General features: G+C 40.1%; 2 protein-coding genes across 3 annotated transcripts in view; one reads left to right on the forward strand and one right to left on the reverse strand.

Annotated features, from left to right (window-relative positions):
* Positions 1 to 18,525, forward strand: part of ttc28 (tetratricopeptide repeat domain 28) — a 775,554-nt gene that overhangs the window by 439,537 nt on the left and 317,492 nt on the right. The gene's annotated exons all lie outside the window — the stretch shown is intronic.
* LOC121285987 (40S ribosomal protein S29-like) lies at positions 8,837 to 9,044 on the reverse strand. The gene has a single exon (XM_041202996.1). It carries the CDS (start codon positions 9,034 to 9,036, stop codon positions 8,866 to 8,868), a length of 171 nt encoding a protein of 56 aa, XP_041058930.1. The 5' UTR covers positions 9,037 to 9,044; the 3' UTR covers positions 8,837 to 8,865.

An 18,525-nucleotide genomic window follows, 5' to 3' on the forward strand; every position in this document is an offset into this window, starting at 1 on the left:
GAGGTTTCATGTTTTTTCTAGTTGCCGCCGGGGTTCTTGGCCTGCCCTCCGGCGTTAAAGTTGGACAGGCAGGTCCTTTAATTGTTTAATTAATCCTGTCAATGGCCTCAAGTGGCCATTGACAGGTCGGCGGGCCCGCAGCTGATTTTGCTGTGCCCCCGCCTTCCTGAAAATTTAAATGGGGCGGGGTGATGTTGGGGGTTCTGCCCAATGTTATCTCACATCATTTTACGCGTCGGCAAGCAGGCCCTGCCCCCTGCTGGCTGACAGCAAAATTCTGCCCTTAGATGCTACCATGATAGTCACCAACCATTTAAATGCCCCAATTCCCAGTCAAGAGTGCCGTGCCTGTTGGAAAGTTGGCCATATCTCGATGTCATGCAGGAGTAGAGGAAAAGTAATGCTCCAGGTTACAGTAAAACCCCAGGTTGCACCCATTCATTAGGTCGAGGTTGTGGTAGATCTAAATTCAGGAGATTGGAAATTCTCGCATGCTCATATGATAGATATGGAAACAGAAGCTGATGGTATCGAGCAGGAAGGTCAAGAGTTGTACTCAGTATGGGAGCAAGAAAAACAGCACATGGAAGATAGGACTAATAGGGCTGAAGATACAATTCCAGCATCCACAGTGAAACTGAAAGTCAGAGATTCACAACTCTCATCATTGATACAGCTGCAGCAGTGTCTGTTATCTCAGAAGGAGAGTACAGGAAACCCCTAAGTCACATTCCCTTATGCAAAACTGGTGTGAAACTGACTAGTTATTCCAATAACAGTATTCCAGAATTAAGTCAGGTTAGTGTTAGGGTGGAATAAGATGATACGTTCTATTATTTGCCATTGGTACTGATAGGAGGGAACAAAGTCTCCGGAATAGGAAGAAATTAGCTTAAGATACGCTTGAACTGGGCCAAGTTATTTACAGCAGATATCACGAAGAGTACATCTGACATTGAGGAAATACTAGAAGAGCACAAAGTGGTCTTTAAGCAAGGAGGTCCAATTGATTAAAATTAGCCATCAGTATGATATTAGATCTCAGCAGATCATGCAAATACGGATGTTCTTCCAAATTTTCCTGTGACAACTGATTCATTTCTAGCCACTGAGTTACCTGTGAATTACTTAAACATGCACAAATGACATGCCAGCGTTTGCTGGAAAAACTAGTGAAGAAACTCGTTAGATGTGATGCTCAGTAAAGTGCTTAATTATGTTATTAATGCTAGCGTAAAGAGTGTGATGATGAGAAATTGCAGGAGCATGTCACATGTAAAATGAACTGAGTGTAGATCAAGGCTGTCTCTTGTGTGGTTTTAAAGTCATTATTCCACTAAGGTTTAGAGAGAGATTGTGAGAGGAACTGCATCAAGAGGCACAAGGATAGTCTAAATGTATGAAAAACAGTAGCAAGAAGCTATTTTTGGAATCCAAAGATCGATAGGGGTATTGACGAGTTGGTGAAAAGTTGTGAGGTGTGTCTCAGAATGAGAAATTATCCAACCAATGTTCCTTTCATTCCATGGTCAAACACAAGAAATGAGTGGGAATGAGTGCATGGTGATTTCTTTGAAGTGGAAGATTGCCTTATTTTGGTTGATAGCAAGTGGATAAAGTAGACTCTGCTCAATACCACAAGTGCCATAATTATTGAGGTTCTGAGAAGTTGGTTTGCAATTTGTGGATTACCAGATGTGTTGGTGTTAGACAATGATCTGCAGTTTACGTGGAAGAGTTTAAAATATTTCTGAGTAAGAATGGTAGCAAACACATTCTGGTGCCACCATATCAGCCAGCATTGAAAAGTGCTGCAGAAAGAAGTGCACAGATTGCAAAGAGGCATTTGCAGAAGTGTTTGCTAGGTGACTAGCTAGGCAGTAATTTCCATGTTTCCCTTCAACACAGGCTAGACAATTTTCATTTCTCCTACATCATAACCCCACAGTCTGCAACAGGTTGCTCATCTTACATGCAGCTACGGCAAAGTTTATAATTTGCTTATGCCTGGCATCTAGCAAAGTAAGAGGAAAGCAAGACAACATAGAAAATAGGAGCAGGAGTAGACCATTCAGCCCTTCGAGCCTGCTCCACCATTTACCATGGTCTTGGCTGATCATCCAACTTAATAGCCTGCTACCGCTTTCTACCCATATCCTTTGATCCATTTTGCCCCAAGAGCTATATCTAACTCCTTCTTGAAAACATACAGGGCAGAATTTTGCCCTGGGTTGACGGACGGGTCCTACCGGCTCAGCAGGCCAATTAAGGCCCACCCAGCGGGCTGCCCGACGGGAGCACTATGTGCTTCCTGTGTGGGGTTTGCGGGGGGGAGGAGGGGGGAGGGATTCCCCAACTGTCAAAGAGCGCACATCTCCCTGAGACTAAGTGCTTTACTGACAGTCTAAAAAACTTTAAAAATAGAAAAATAAAATAATTATTAACATGTCCCCTTCATGTGACAATGTCACACGAGATGGGACATGTTAATAAGAAGCACAGAAACTTTATTTAGGTTTTTAAAAACGGACATGAAACCTCATCCCGCCGGTGGATGAGGTTTCATGTTTTATCAGAAGCCCACTGGGGCTCCTGGCCTGCCCGCCAGCCTAAAGGTTGGACGGGCAGGGTCTTTAATGATCTTAATTATCCTGTCAATGGCCTCAATTGGCCATTGACAGGTTGGCGGGTGGAAAGCTGATTTCGCTGTCCGCCCGCCTTCTTAAAGATTGAAATGGACCGGGATGACGTTGGGGGTTCCTCTCAATGTCATCCCGCATCATTTTCCTGTCAGTGAGTGGGCCCCGCCCCCAAATCGCCGACAGGAAATTTCAGGCCACAATGTTTTGGCCTCAACTACTTTCTGTGGTAGTGAATTCCACAGGCTCACCACTCTCTGGATGAAGAAATTTCTCCTCATCTCAGCCCTAAATGGTCTACCCCGTATCCTCAGACTGTGACCCATGGTTCTGGACTCCCCCACCATCGGGGACATCCTCCCTACATCTACCCTGCCTAGTCCTGTTAGAATTTTATAGGTTTCTATGAGATCCCCTCTCATTCTTCTGAATGCCAGCTAATATAATCCTAACCGACTTAATCTCTCCTCATATGTCAGTCCTGTCAGCCCAGGAATCAGCCTGGTAAACCTTTGCTACACTCCCTCTATAGCAAGAACATCCTTCCTCAGAGAAGGAGACCAAAACTGCAAATGATATTCCAGGTGCGGTCTCACCAAAGCCCTGTATAATTGCAGCAAGACATCCCTGCTCCTGTACTCGAATCCTCTGGCTATGAAGGCCAACATACCATTTGCCTTCTTTACCGCCTGCTGCACCTGCATGCTTACCTTCAGCGACTGGCGTACGAGGACACCCAGGTCTCATTGTACATTCCCCTCTCTCAATTTATAGCCATTCAGATAATAATCTGCTTTCCTGTTTTTGCTACCAAAATGGATAACTTCACATTATCCATATTATACTGCATCAGCCATGCATTTGCCCACTCACTCAGCTTGTCCAAATCACACTGAAACATCTCTGCATCCTCCTCATAGCTTCCCCTCCCACCCAGCTTTGTGTCATCTGCAAATTTGAAGATATTTCACTTAGTTCCCTCATCTAAATCATTAATATATATTGTGAATAACTGGGGTCCCAGCACCGATCCCTGCGGTACCCCACTAGTCACTGCCTGCCATTCAGAAAAAGACCCGTTTATTCCAACTCTTTGTTTCCTGTCTGCCAACCAGTTTTTTATCCATCTCAATACACTAACCCCAATCCCTTGCGCTTTAATTTTACACACTAAGTGAAGAATGAGGCATGAAACCTAGATAGTTCAGTGTCTTTTTTCTTTATTCTTTCATGGGATGTGGGCCTTGCTGACGATCCCAGCATTTGTTGCTCATCCCTGTTGGCTTTAAACTGAGTGACTTGCCATTTCAGAGGGCAATTAAGGGTCAACCACATTGCTGTGGGTCTGGAGTCACATAAAGGCCAGACCAGGTAAGGATGGCAGATTTCCTTCCCTAAAGGGCGTTAGTAAGCCAGATGGATTTTTACAACAATCGATGATATTTCATGGTCACCATAACTGAGAGTAGCTTTCAATTCCAGTTCTTAATTAAAGCATCTCTTATTAATTGAATTTAAATTCCACCAGCTGCTATGGTGGGAATTGACCCAGCCCTGCAGAGCATTAGCCTGGGCCTCTAGATTATTAGTCCAGTGATATTACCACTATGCCACCATCTCCCCTATAAAATTAATGTCAGGAGTGGGATACGAACCCATGTCTTCAGAGGAGACAGCGACCTGAACGCAGTGCATTACACTGCTTGGCCGTCCTGGTCAGAAGGTCATGGTGAAAAATCAGTGAGGGACTAAGGAGAAGTATGTGATTTGACTTGTTGTAGAGAGACTAAGTGTATTCACATATCTAGTGATGATTGGAGAGAGACTGCATCTGTATGTAGATCATTTAGCTTGAAAGAGGAAATCTGACAATGGGAGAGCATGATAAACCTCCTTTAGTCCTCCTACAGCCTAAAGTGAAGTCAGAAAGAAAGTCACAAAGAAACTGAAAATTTGCTGGTATCACAGAATCCACCGGTAGGGCAAAGTGAGTCAGGATTAAGACTAGTCAATCAATGTCACAATCCCAACCATTAAGTGGAATTGGTAGTCAAAGTCAGAGTTCAGGGTTGACAGAGTCAGATATTTTAAGAGAGCAGAGTCAGGCTAATAGAAATGGAAGGAGGTACACAGACAGAAAAAGAAGCCAGATAGGTCAGTTGAAAGTATGAAGGAAAGAAGAGGAAATAAGTTGTTATTTCCATTACCTCTTGTCAAACCCTGATATTTTTGTTAAACGCATACTTGTGTTGGAGATAAACAATTTTCCTTTTGCATGTAAATTATTCTGGATGTGTTGGTCATATATGTTTTGGTTGTGATTACAGTAAAAACAAGTATGCAACCTAAATTGTTAAATTTCAGGTATTGTTGATGTTGGTTTAGTCATAGTGTATTCTGGAAACGTATGTACCTGGACCATTTTACATTTTAATGTATAGTTGTTTTCTTTGCTTGGGGAGGGAGTGTAGTATATTGCAAGATCTGAGCATTTCGTTATATTGCCCTCTCTGTTGGGGAGGTGCAAATGAAGTCACTTCAGTAATGGCTGTCTGCTGTGGATCGACATGTTAATCTCACTCAGCACAATACATTCCAATCACTGCTGGAATTTTCCACTTTCTGGAGGTGCTTTCCCTTCCATTAAAAAGAATGAGTGGAAAAATCACAGGAAGGCAGGCACAGAAGTAGAGGATGCTGGCATTTAGATTTATATATGGATTTTTTGAGATGTGTTGGTCAAACTTTGGGTGTCACAACTGAACACTCTTTTAAGATAAATTCAGAGAAATAAAGCCAACTGTTTGCTCTTGGTTTTGTAACATTGAGATAATTTGGCCTTTTCCCAAGGGAAGAAATACATAGTTGTCTATTTTGAAAATGTTTTAACAATAATGGTACTTAATCAGTAATTGGCCTCAGGATGTGTCTGTTTAAATAGTTTCTTCGCCCAGAGCAGCTAACCACTGGCCCTAAATGGAATGGCTAGGTTAGTAGCAGAACATTATCTCATTACATTACAGCACCTCATCTTCTGACTAGGCACTTTACAGCCTTCTGGACTGAATATTGAGTTCAATAATTTTAGATCATGAACTCTCTCCTCCATCCCCACCCCCTTTCCGATCCCTCTTTTTTCCAATAATTTATATAGATTTTTCTTTTCCCACCTATTTCCATTATTTTTAAATGTATTTCCATCCATTGTTTTATCTCTACCTTTTAGCTTATTTCGATCCCTTCCCCCCACCCCACCCCCACCCGGGCTATCTGTACCTTGCTCGTCCTGCTTTCTACCCTTAATGTCACCTATTAGCACATTCCTTCGATAATATCATCACCTTCAACACCTCTTTGTCCTTTTGTCTATGACATCTTTTGGCTATCTCCACCTATCACTGGTCCTCTATCCAGCTCCACTTGTCCCACCCCCTCTTAAACCAGCTTATATTTCACCTCTTCTCTATTTTTCCTTAGTTCTGTTGAAGAGTCATACGGACTCAAAATGTTAACTGTGTTCCTCTCCGCAGATGCTGTCAGACTTGCTGAGTTTTTCCAGGTATTTTTATTTTTGTTTTAGCAGAACATTATCATTTGCTTGTGAACATGAAGCCATGTAGAATTAGCCAGTCATCTATTAAAAAAACACCTGAACGATCTTGATTAGATTCTGATCTGTGACCTACATCTGATGATCCATTATTCACTGTTTGTTAAGTTAGTAAAGGTATTTAAATGAAATGAAATGCATTCCGGCAGTCTCAGAATCCTTGCTGGAATGATTTAAGTAAGGACAGAAAGTTAAGCAAACACAGACTAAACACTGAAGTCTGGATTCATTGAAGTCTGTGAGGATGAATCAAATTAATATAATTAAATTGAAAAGCAATAAAAGTGTTCCTGGTAATAGCGCTGTAAAATAGGAAAAAGAGATTTCATTGAGAACGCAGTGTTTTACTGGGACTGTGTCAGTTATACTTGGCATTTATTCAGAACTCTTGTTTACTTATTTTACTCCTTTAACTAATAATTTGATGCCTTGAAAGTGGTACAATTTGGGCTTTGGAAATGGTTGTTGCCGATTGACAAAGTGCCAGCAGATTATAACATAACTCCCGGAGGCCTCAGTAGAATTCCCATTAGTTCATATGGATTTCATGACTCCAGAAAAGTGAAGGTTTGATAAGTATTTGGGTAAGCAATGTAGAGTGGTTTCAGATATTTACAACAACATATTACATTTAATGTGATAAAACATCCCAAAATGTTTTGCAGAGGCATAATCAAAAAAATGAGGGAAGCAGGGAGGTTGTAACTGATGACCAATGGAGACAGGAGGTAGCAGAAACATGAGTAGTAACTACTTGCCTCCGATCAGTCCCATTCAATTATGTTTTTGATGTGAAAGGATTACTTTCACTATGATTACTAGCACAAAGTAGATAGCTGGTCTCTGACCCCCATGGCAATAAACATGAGCTCACTTGGCTGACATAAAGCAAAGCATAGAGCCCTTGGAATTCTTCTTGAGCAACAGTTTCAGTATGATCTACTTGTTTAGAGACAGAGCAAGAACTATGGTCTTCTCATCCCACCCTTCCAACCCATGGTGCCAGCTAAAGCCATGCAAATGCTCCATAAGATTGGAGAGAAAATAGAGACCATGATGAGACTTCAGACAGACCGCTCCTAATACTGTTAGGAAGTGATCAGATTCCAAGGGGATTTTCCTTGATCATTCTGCTCATTGTCTTCTGAAATAGATGAACAGAGAATTTATTTTTTGCAACGAGTTATAAGGATCTGGGATTTATTGTCTGAAAGATGACAGAAGCAGATTCAATAATAACTTTCAGAAAGTAACTGGATAAATATTTGAAGTGGAAAATTTTGCAGTGCTATGGAAAAGAGCCAGGGAGAGGAACTAATTGGATAGCTCTTTCAAAGAGCTGACATTGGAATGATAGACCAATTAGCCTCCTCCCGTGCTGTACCATTCTATCATGACATGCTGCTCGCAATTCAGGACTGCAAGTGCAGGTTCTGATGTGTGCTGAGGTCCTGTTTTAACAAAACACTATATTACTTTACCCACTTCTGTAACACAGCACATTTACTGAAGGAATGTATCACATGACAGAGTCATATGTGTTGCTGCTCTGGAAGATGTAGGGTCCGCAGGTGTAATAATTGTAGTTCTATTACATAACTATTCTGCAAGACTTAAGTTGCAAGTAACATTTTTTGTATTCCCTTCTAAAACTCTTATTCAATTCTTCTGGTTTTCAATTTTTTATTTCTTCCCATGTTCTTTGTAAAACTTAATGCCCTATTTTCACTTCATAGGTGTTGTAGTTCAATAGGAGCAGGATGAAAAATACAACTTGCATGTTATGTCTTTCACACTCTGAAACACGATTTTTCCACAAGGTGCTTTGTGACTTAGCTTATATGCTGGGCATTTCAGTCAAAACAGCAGCAAAGCAAAAACATTAATCTCCACAATACATCTCTCTCTTTTCTTGCTCCCCCACGCACCTCACATTCACTAAGAATTTATCCGTAGCAGCTGGATATCAGAAGCTCCCCGGCTGAAATTTAGAACTCAGCTTCCAGATACAAGAGCAGGAGGTTAACCAAGTATCAACTGGGAAAACCAGATTAGGATCACATTAGCTATATGCAGTCCATACTTTATGACCTGTATGTTAAAGAAGCAATGAGACTGAGTGTTCACCTTACCTAGAATTTGTAAATACCCGAGATAACATACAGGAACTGGCTGCTAGCATCCCTCAGATGGCAGCAATCACGGAATGATCAGGTTTATCAATCTGGGAGTCAGAAATGCCTAATACTAAGAGGCTAGGCTATGACATTAAATGCAGTAAGTTCAGTGAAATGTGGAAACAAAAAAAGCAAACAATTCAACATCAGTTCAGTAGAGGGCATTACACAGACCCAAGCCAGTTGGTGAAGTCAAAACCAATTTGAGTGTCTTTTCTTGCCAAGAGAGTTTATTGACTTAGTACAGAGTCAACACTCCTCCATCTGGCCAGTGTCCCGACTATCCCCATTTATTTTTTTAAGGACAATTTGATTTTACTTACAAAAATGGAGCATCACAAGTTTGCTTCTTCCAGGTGAAGACAGTAGAAAGTTGTTCAACACATGCTGCGTTTCCATTTCACACTACATTGGAATGCATTCTTGCTCCTTTTGTAATTTAGTCCAGCTTGACGAAGCCGATATCTTTAGCGTATTGTCTGAAGCACTGGCGGCACATGTTGAGGCCATATTTCCGGATCAGGCCGTGTCGGTTCGCACAGACTCGGCATGAGCGGGAGCCATGGCCGAATTTCCTAGGGTGGGACCAGTAAAGCTGCTGATGATCCATGGCGGCCAGGCAGAGAGAGAGAGAGAGAGAGCTATCCTCATTTATAGGTGTACAAATACCCATCACCTGTTTAACAATGTAATTGCCATTAAACCTTAACACTTAATTGCCAATAATATTGACAGAGGGAAAACGAAATACCTTTAAAGGTATAATGCTGAGTATATAGGATAACTGCATACTGTAGATAAACAAACTCGGGCCAAAACAAAGTGAAGGAAAGGCATTAATAAACTAATTAAAAGTGAAATTAAGACAAATACAAGGATGTGGAAGGTGTTTACCAGGTGAACAATCAAAAATGTAGGAATACATTCTAAGGGTGAGCAGAGGGTGGAGAGAGACCCATCGAAAAAATAACAGTAAAGAAAATTGTTGGTGTAATGCAACAGTAAGATGGCAGTTGGAGAAAAGGTTAAATTCATAAAAGATGCAAACAAACCTGAAGATGACCATATGATGGTTAATATTTTGAAAAATTACTCGTTGTAAATATTCACAAGCAATAACTTGACTAAGATGCCTTCCCAAATAAGAGATGACCAAAGTAAGATCAACAGTTTCAAGATGAACATCCTAGTCCCAAAAAGGGGACATCCTAGTCCCAAAAAGGGTCCAAAATAAGGAATTCCTAGGGTAGCTGAGAATCCCAGAATATCCCAGTATCCCAGAATATTGAAAAACATTAGGGAGGAGATTTGTGAGACACTGATGACCGTTAAAGAGTGATGAATCAGACATAGGCATCCACAGATTCAATAGTCTTACTTATATTCTGTTTAACTTAATGGAATTGAATATTCAGTGTAACCATGATGATTATTTGTACAGTTATCTAGTGAATATAGCCAACAAGAATTCAAAGCAGAAAATCCTGCCTGAACTGTGCAAAACCATACAATATATTGCACTTATAATTCCAAAAGTTTTTGAAAATTCACAAAATGTTTGCAGTGGCTCAGTTGATAGCACACTTGCTTTTGAATCAGAAGACCGTGGGTTGAAGGCCTGCTCTAAGACTTAAGAGACAAAAATCAAGGTTGAAACTCCGTTGTAGTACTGAAGGAGTGTTGCCGTGTCTAAAGTGCCATAATTCAAATGAGACATTAAATTGAAGACCTGTCTTCCCCCTCAAATGGATTTTAAAGATCACATGCACTATTTCAGAGAAGAGCAGGGGAGTTATCCCTGGTGTCCTGGCCAATATTTATCCCTCAATCAACATTATAAAAACAGATTGTCTGGTTATATTTACATTACTGCTCATGAGAACTAGCTGTGTGCAAATTGGCTGCTGAGTTTCCTAAACTGCAACAGTGACTACACTTCAAAAATACAACATTGTCTGCAAAGCGCTTTGGATGTCCTGTGGTTGTGAAAAACACAACATAAATGTAAGTTTATCAGTCAAATCTAAAGCTGTGGATATTAAGGATAAATTCTGGGAATGGGTAAAAAACTGGCTGAAGGGTAAAAAATAATGAATCCCGTTAGAATAGTAATGTTACGTTAGTGCTGTGAAAGTACTTACTGAGATTTCCTCAGGCCTCAATATTTGTCATTTACATATATGACCGAGAGACACAAACTCAAAATGGTCAAATTTGCCAAACTGGGAGAGGCAATGGAATTGAAGCAGGCAGCCCAGAAGTTACATAATGATTTGGACAAATTAAATATGTGGCAAGAACAATGGCAGATTAAAATTATTGCAGGCAACCACAATGTACCCCACATAGAAAGAAAAAGTAAGCATCAGGTACTCTGAATGGTGTTAAAGTAGTTAAAAGTGAAGCTGAAAGAGAGTTGAGTCTTGGTAGACTTAATCCAAAACATATCCATCCAATACACAGCAATGCACAAAGCAAATAAAATGTTGATAAAGCTCAGTAAGTAACATTATAGTCAGCATTGTATCCTTTAGATAAACAAATAACCTAAGATGCTAAATAGATCCAAAAGTGGGGGCGGTGAGAACCAACGTTAAATGAATCCAATTTGCATTAAATAAATATCTACTATACATATTTATCAGAGCAATTAGTTAATTTCAAATCAATCCAATGCAACTGTTAAATAATACCAGCCCTCTCGTGATTCTATTACTTTGAGATATATATTACTGCTAATTAAAATTAGAGCTGGCAGCACAGGCAATGTGTCAGAAAATGGTATGTGGAAATTTATGAACATCATTGCTGTCTAGTATTACCTCATCATTAGGAAATGTCTGCTTTGGAGACACTCCAGTTCAGAAACATGGAGCTGGGGTGTGAGTTAGAGACACTCTGGTACACCTGCAGACCACTGATAGTGGAAGGGAAGTGAAGCAAGAAATATGTAGGCAAATCTAGCAAAAGACGTAATAGTATTCATAGGAAATTTCAATTACTCCCAGATAACCTGGCAAGGAGAGGAGGGGAAAGGGAATGTGATTTTTACATTGTTCAGGACCCCTTTCTTACCCACCACATAAGGATCCCAACAAGAGAGGTATCATTGCTAGACCTATTAATGGGAAATGGAAGCAGAGCAGATAAGAGAAGTGTAAGGGAGCATCTGGGCAATAGTGATCACAACATAATAAGGTTTAAATTAATGATTGAGAAATACATAAGACAAAGGCCAAGTAAAAGATGGGGGGATAAAAGTAAATTTTGAGGGAACAACAGTGGAATTTGGGGAAGATAAACTGAAGATTGACTGAGAAGAGTAGTGGGAAATATTTTAAACAGTGCTCAATAGAGTGGGAGAGAAATACATTCCACCAAAAAACAAGATGAAAAATAGCCAGTAATGAAATACCATGGGCAGAATTTTGGCCTTGGCATGCGGGATTGGCGAGGGCGGTCGAGAAGTCAACCACTGCCTGTGATTGGCAGTGCTCCGTGATTTTATGCAAATTAAGGCTCACCCAGCATGATACATGAGCGGCAGCACTGAGCACTGCCGGTGCGGGCAAGGGGAGGAGGGTGAGAGGCCTAGTGCCCAATTCACGCATGCACGCGAAAGAGCGCTGAATAATCTCCCTGAGGCACAGTGCTGCCACAGGGAGATGAAGAAGATATTGAAAAAATTATTAAACAGCACAAAAAATTAATGAAATATATCCCCTCCTTGTGACTCTGTCACATGAGCAGGGACATGTTTTCAATTAAAAATTAAAGTTTTAATTTAATTTGTATTTGATTTCGGAAACCTCACCCTACCTGTGGATGAGGTTTCTAAAAAAAAATGCAAAGGCCCGCATGGCCTTTTCGCCTCCCTGTCAATCGTTAGGTTGAATGAGCAGTGAAAAATTCAGCACAACTGATAACTTAATGGCCTTAATAGGCCTTTCAATTGTCGGTGGGCGTGCAGCCGGCTCCTGCGTGCGCCTGCTGACTGACCTATTGCGCGACTGCGCATTGACATTGGCACGCTTGGCCAACATCATCACGTGACATTTCATGCTTGGTTGGGTTGGTCGCGCACCCACCTGCCAAGTTAAAATTCCTGCCCCATGTATGAATGAAGAGATAATGGTAAAATTGAAACTAAAGGAAAAAACACACACTAAGTACATAGGAGAGGATGACAAAAGGGAAAACGAAGAGGTGAGGAATGTAAAAGGAACTGTGAAATTAAATTATAGAGGAATATAGAAATAAATTGTAAAGTATTCTACAGGCACATAAATAGCAAGAAAAAAAAGGACACAGTTAGGGCCAATAGAGGGCACCAGATAAATTTGCAGGTAATGACAATGAAATGACAGAAATATTGAGTAATTATTTTGCTTCAGTATTTATCAGGGGTACTAACAAGGAGAGTATGGCATTAGAAAAAAAGATCAAAAATATATAAAGACATTGTGGATAGAAAGTGGGAAGATCAGTTGAACTAATCAAACTTAGAGAGGATAAAATCCCTGGTCCAGATGGATTGTATCTGTGCATATTAAATGAAGTTGGAGAGAAGATCGCAAAGGTACTATTACATACAAATAATAATTCATTTGAAATGAGAATAGTGCCGGAGGACTGGCGGATAGAAAAGCCTTATTCCAGTATTAGGTAAAGGAGATAGAACAAGCCCAAGCAAGTACACCTCAGTTAGCTTAGGGAAAAATGATTGAATCTTTACTCAAAGAAACCAAAAATGTAGTGAAGAGCAGTCAGCATCATTCCCAAAAGGGCCAGTCATATTTGACCAACCTTGATGAATTCTTTGAGGAGTAACAGAGAGAGTAAACAAAGAAAATAGAATGGATATACTTGCCAGTTCTATGAATGTTGAACAGTTCATATGTCATGAACATAAACAGCATGATCAGACAGATTTTTTGACTTTCTTAAAAAAAAAGGATATTTTTCATTGCACTTATCCTGGCCTAAGTAAAATGATTAAAAAATGCTCCAACTCCCACACATGCATTCACACACTCATAGTTTACACACACGCACAAATAGATCACAGAGCAGGGAGGATAGATTAAGTAATTTAGAGGCCAGTAAAATGAAAGGGCTCTTGAAGATTGGTGACTTGGCTGGTTTCAGGCTGAATTCTGTGGGCCTGCTGTTTTTACCTCAGTGGTCTTGCAGCTTTTGGAGTCGAGCAGTTTAGAGCTGTAGACAGATGATTCGTCTGTTCTTCTGGAGACAGCAGTGTTGGGTTGAGTTTTTTTAAAAAAAACTTTCTGTACCATCTGTGTAGTCAAAATCAGCAGACAGGGTTCAAAACTTGCCAGCTGGTTGGAGAGAGAGAGGAGGGGAAAGCACCCACTCAGGGGGCAGAATGTTCCCCCATCGGTGGGGGGTGGGGGGGTGGGGGGGGGCAGGTTCAGGAGCAGGCGTGTGCAGGTCCGCTTCCGATTGGCTACACAGATTTGTAAATGATGCGAAGTGGTGTTCCGCAGGGATCAGTGCTGGGACCACTGTTACATTAATTTACCTCAGAAGTGAAATTTTGAAATTTGCAGATGACATTAAATTGGGAGGTGTAGTTAATACTGGGGAAGAATGCAGAAAGATATTAATAAGCTTGCAGAATGGGTATGTAATTGGCAAATTAATTCAAAAATAGACAAGTGTGTTGTGATACATTTTGGTAGGAAGAAAAAAGAGGCCACACACTGCTTGGATAATAAGTCTAAATGGGATAGAAGAGTAAAAAGATTTAGGGGTATGAGTAAGCACATCATTAAAAGCACTGATGCAGGTTAATAAGAGCATAAATATTTTTAAAAATCATGTTCATTTCCAGAGGGATAGAATTGAAAAGCAGTCAAGTTATGTTAAACTTGAATCAAACTTTGGGTCGATCACATCTGGAGTATTTTGCACAATTCTGGCATCAACGTTATTAAAAAAAAAAGGATATCGAGGCATAGGAAAAGGTACAAGAAATTTTCAGTGATGATTTTAGAATTGAGAGGATACACTTTTCAAGAAAGGCTGAACAGGTTGGTGCTCTTTTGTCTAGAAAAGAGAAAGCTGAGGGGTGACCTCATAGAAGTCTTTCAGAAATGGTTTGACAGGATATGTATAAAGAAAATGTTTCCACTTGTGGGGGATACCAAAATCAGAGGTCATAAATATAACATTGTCACTAATAAACTGAATAGGGAATTTAAGAGAAATTCCTTTAACCAAAGTTTGGTAAAAATGTTTAATGGGCTATAAGGAACACTTGGGGCAAATAGCATGGATGGATTTAAGGGGAAGCTACATGAGCATTTGAGGGAGAAAGAAATAGAAGGGTCTACTGATAGGATTAGATGAAGTAAAGTGGGAGAAGGCTCATATGGGATATAAATGCTGGCGTAGACAAACTGGCCACTTTCTGTGCTGTTACACTCAAGATGTAAGTTGGGCCTGAATTTTTCAGGCGGCAGGGGGGCTTGGTGGGAGTGGGCGGGGGTGGAGCCAATCACCACCTGAGATTGGCTCCGCGCTGCCATTTTATGCAGGTGGGCCAATTAAGGCCCACCCAGCGTAAGACGTGAGCGGTAGCATTGAGCGCTACCTATGTAGGTGGGGGGAGAGGGAGAGTCGGGGCCAGCACCCTTTCGCACACGGGTGCAAAAGAGCACTTCAATCTTTCTGAGGCATGGAACTGCCTCAGGGAGATTGAGGGGCATTTGAAATTATGAAATAAAATGTTTAAAAATTTATTTAAACATGTCCCCTCATGTGACTGTGCCACATGAGAGATGGGACATGTTTTTATATTTATGAAAATGTATTTATTTATTTAATAAAAGCTTTAGGAAACCTCATCCCACTCATGGATGAGGTTTCCTAAAAACACGACAGTTGCTTGGCCTTTTCGCCTGCCTGACAACCTTTAGGCTGGACGGGCAGCATTAACGATTACTTTCTTAATGGCCTTAGTAGTCCATTTACATATTGGCAGCCGCGCAGCCGAACACATGCCCGACATCATCGCGCGTCATTTTACACGTCTGTGTGTCGAGCTTGCCCCCACACGCTGACTGAAAAATCCTGCCCTTGATGTACATAGCTAAAACAATTGAATATAGATCAGGCGTAGTCTGTACCATGCTTTTTTCAGATCACCTGTTGAATACTTTAATTTTGAGAAACAAGGGAGACATTCAACCACAGGATACGCAGAGAAGAACTTTGGGGCTAATCCCTGGTGCTAACATTGCAAGAAAAGACTGGAAAAACCTGGGCTTTTCAGCCTGGACAGGAACCATCTGATAGTTGATCTTCTAGTGATCTACTAAATGGTTAACAGTATGGAGAAGGTAAAATACTTTAAATTTCAAGAATAGGATAAAGGAATTCAATCAAACTAGCAATACAACTACATTTATCAAAAAAATTTTCATCGCACGTCAATCAACGTTTGGAAGACCCCCAAATAGAGCAGGGGAGGCATCAACCCTGGTATTAATTAAGAAACAACTGTTTACTACATTTGAGAAAGACCGTGAGGTGTTTCTGAATAGTTGAATGACCTTCTTCATTCTTACCTTGTGAAATATTTTGCAGTAATTTATAATGTTAAATAATCAATTTTTATTTGTTGGAATTGTGTATTTCGTATATGTTCATTATAAACTTATTTTTCATTATAAGCAAAGAAGAAATTTGCATTTAGAAACAGTGAATAAGTTATTTGAGCCATACGGTCAGCACGTGTTAGTTTTTGATGCATAGCTGAGAAAAAATATGATTTGTCACTTGTTTTTTGATGGTGGTTCTTGCTTTTAAATTTGTTCACATTTAATCAATTAGACATTTGAAAATTAAAAGACATGTACTTATTTCAGCCAACCATTATTTTCTATCCTACTGCCTTAGGACAGTTTGAGGTGTGACACTCTGATGTGTGTCACTTCTGAGGTGTGATGCTTTCAAAATGTATGATAGATGACTCAAGACTTGTAATTATATAGATCTGCAGGAATCCAGGGTTAATTACATACCGTAAATAGTGCTGACCCTTGAGAGTTAACAGCCTGTTCAAAGGTGCTGTGGACTAACTTATTAACTGCACTACCTCTGCTAAATCCAGGAGCATCTATTGAATTTCTAATATTCACCGATTTAAAAATCTTATAAATTTTATTGTCTGGCTTAATGTAATCTGCATTCTCAGTAGAATTTTGCAGTAATGGTCTCATGGTGAGAATCTCCACCTTACTGTTTGCATTGTGTATTCAAGCTAGTGACTTAATTGGTAGACAAGTTCACTGACAAGAGCAGTAGCATAAATTTAGTGAATTATGAATTTCTGCTCCTTCAGTGGATTGATGGATGAAGACACAACCCAACATAACACTTAGCAACACGGATCAGAACATCTGTAGTTCAATTCTGAGGTCCACTTGTGCAATTAAGCAACTATGGTCAATTAATAAAGTAAGAAACAGAATGAAGCTAAAGGAAAGGGCTTGCACATCTGCAAGGGAAAGTGGAGACACAGCAGACTGGGAACTATAAAAATCAACAAAGAAATACAAAGAAAGTAATGTAGTGCAAAAAGGGAATATGAAAAAAAAACTTGAAGGGGATATCAAAGCTGACAATAAATAATGTTATGAATATACTTAGAGAAAGGGAATAGTAAAGGGAACGTGAGCCCACTAAAGGTGGAAGGATGAAATACTACAACGCATAATATGTACCTTGTTAAATATGTACCTTGTATCTGTTTTAATGGGAGAGTAAGGGGACAAAACACCAGTGGCACAAGATAACCTAAAAATAATTTGAGGGAAGGAGGTCAGTAGATTTAAAATAAGTTTTAAAAAAATGCTAAGGGACAAATTATGGCATTTTAAAATAGAAAAATCTCGAGGACCTAATGTTTTCCACCCTGGAGTATTAAAAGGAATAGGGAAGGAAATTGCAAATGTGTTTGGTCAGAATTTTCCAAAGCTCTTGAGCTTTAAGACCTGTGCCTTTAAATTGGAAAATTGCAAATGCTGCTCAATTATTAAAGAAAGGGGTGGGGGAGAAACCAAGAAACTACCAACCAGTCAGTTTAATATCAATTGTGGAAAAGTTATTGGAATCTATCACTAGGGACAGGGTGAGCACTGAGATAAATATGAAGTGATCAAAGAGAATTGGCATTGATTTATTTATTTTTGAAAAAGTCACTTAACATAGAGGAGTGTCTATGAGATGTTGTCTTTATGGGCTTTCAGAAGGCACCGAATAAGATACAAAAGATCATTAGCAGAAATAAAAGCCCCTGGAATTGGTGGTAACCTTGTGACATGGATTGCGTTATAATTATGACATTTGGAAGATTGTTATGTTTTGGGACTGTGTCTTTAATTTATGGTAAAATAAAATTGGTCATGTGTGACCTGTTCTGAAGTCTTCCTGACAGCAAGTCTGGATGGCTTGATTGTTACAGTTTAATGGGGGCCCAGATTGTTTTACAGGGAAGAAGATGTTATGGTGTTTACACCTGAAGACAATGCAGCAGCCTGTGCACACTGGATAGACTGAGAGCCTGCAAAGTCCTAGAAAATTGTTAAGAATGTCAAGTTGTTCATAGTTGTGCTTTAAACTCTCTATTTACTTCCAAGATAAAAGAAGGTTGGGATCTCAAGGATAGCTAATTAGCATTTCTACCTGGATACAAGTATCATGTGATTCACATTGCCATGGAGATAGGCTTTGAGAGGGAAGGAGATTCTAAGGAATCCCTGAAAACTTAGACAAGGTTTGTGTACCAGGGTCCAGGAGAGAGAGAGAGCATCTAGAGGATGAAAATCTCTATGGTTCACCATGCAAGAATGGGGGTGGGAGCTAGCAGTCAGATCGAGGAGACTGAATTTATGAGGGGTAAAAATGAGACTTGAAGATTTGCCTAGCTTGTGCTAGAGGAAGCTTCTCTGGGGGGAAGAAATCTCACTGTGAAAGGCGGTTCTGAGATTTAAAAGTTCGAAGACTGAAAAGGAAAAAGAACAGTAGTAAACCCCCAGGAGCTAAGAATCCCCTTGGAATGATTTTGGGAGAA

The sequence above is a fragment of the Carcharodon carcharias genome, chromosome 13, assembly GCF_017639515.1.
Source record: "Carcharodon carcharias isolate sCarCar2 chromosome 13, sCarCar2.pri, whole genome shotgun sequence".
In the NCBI taxonomy this organism is placed as follows: Eukaryota; Metazoa; Chordata; class Chondrichthyes; order Lamniformes; family Lamnidae; genus Carcharodon; species Carcharodon carcharias.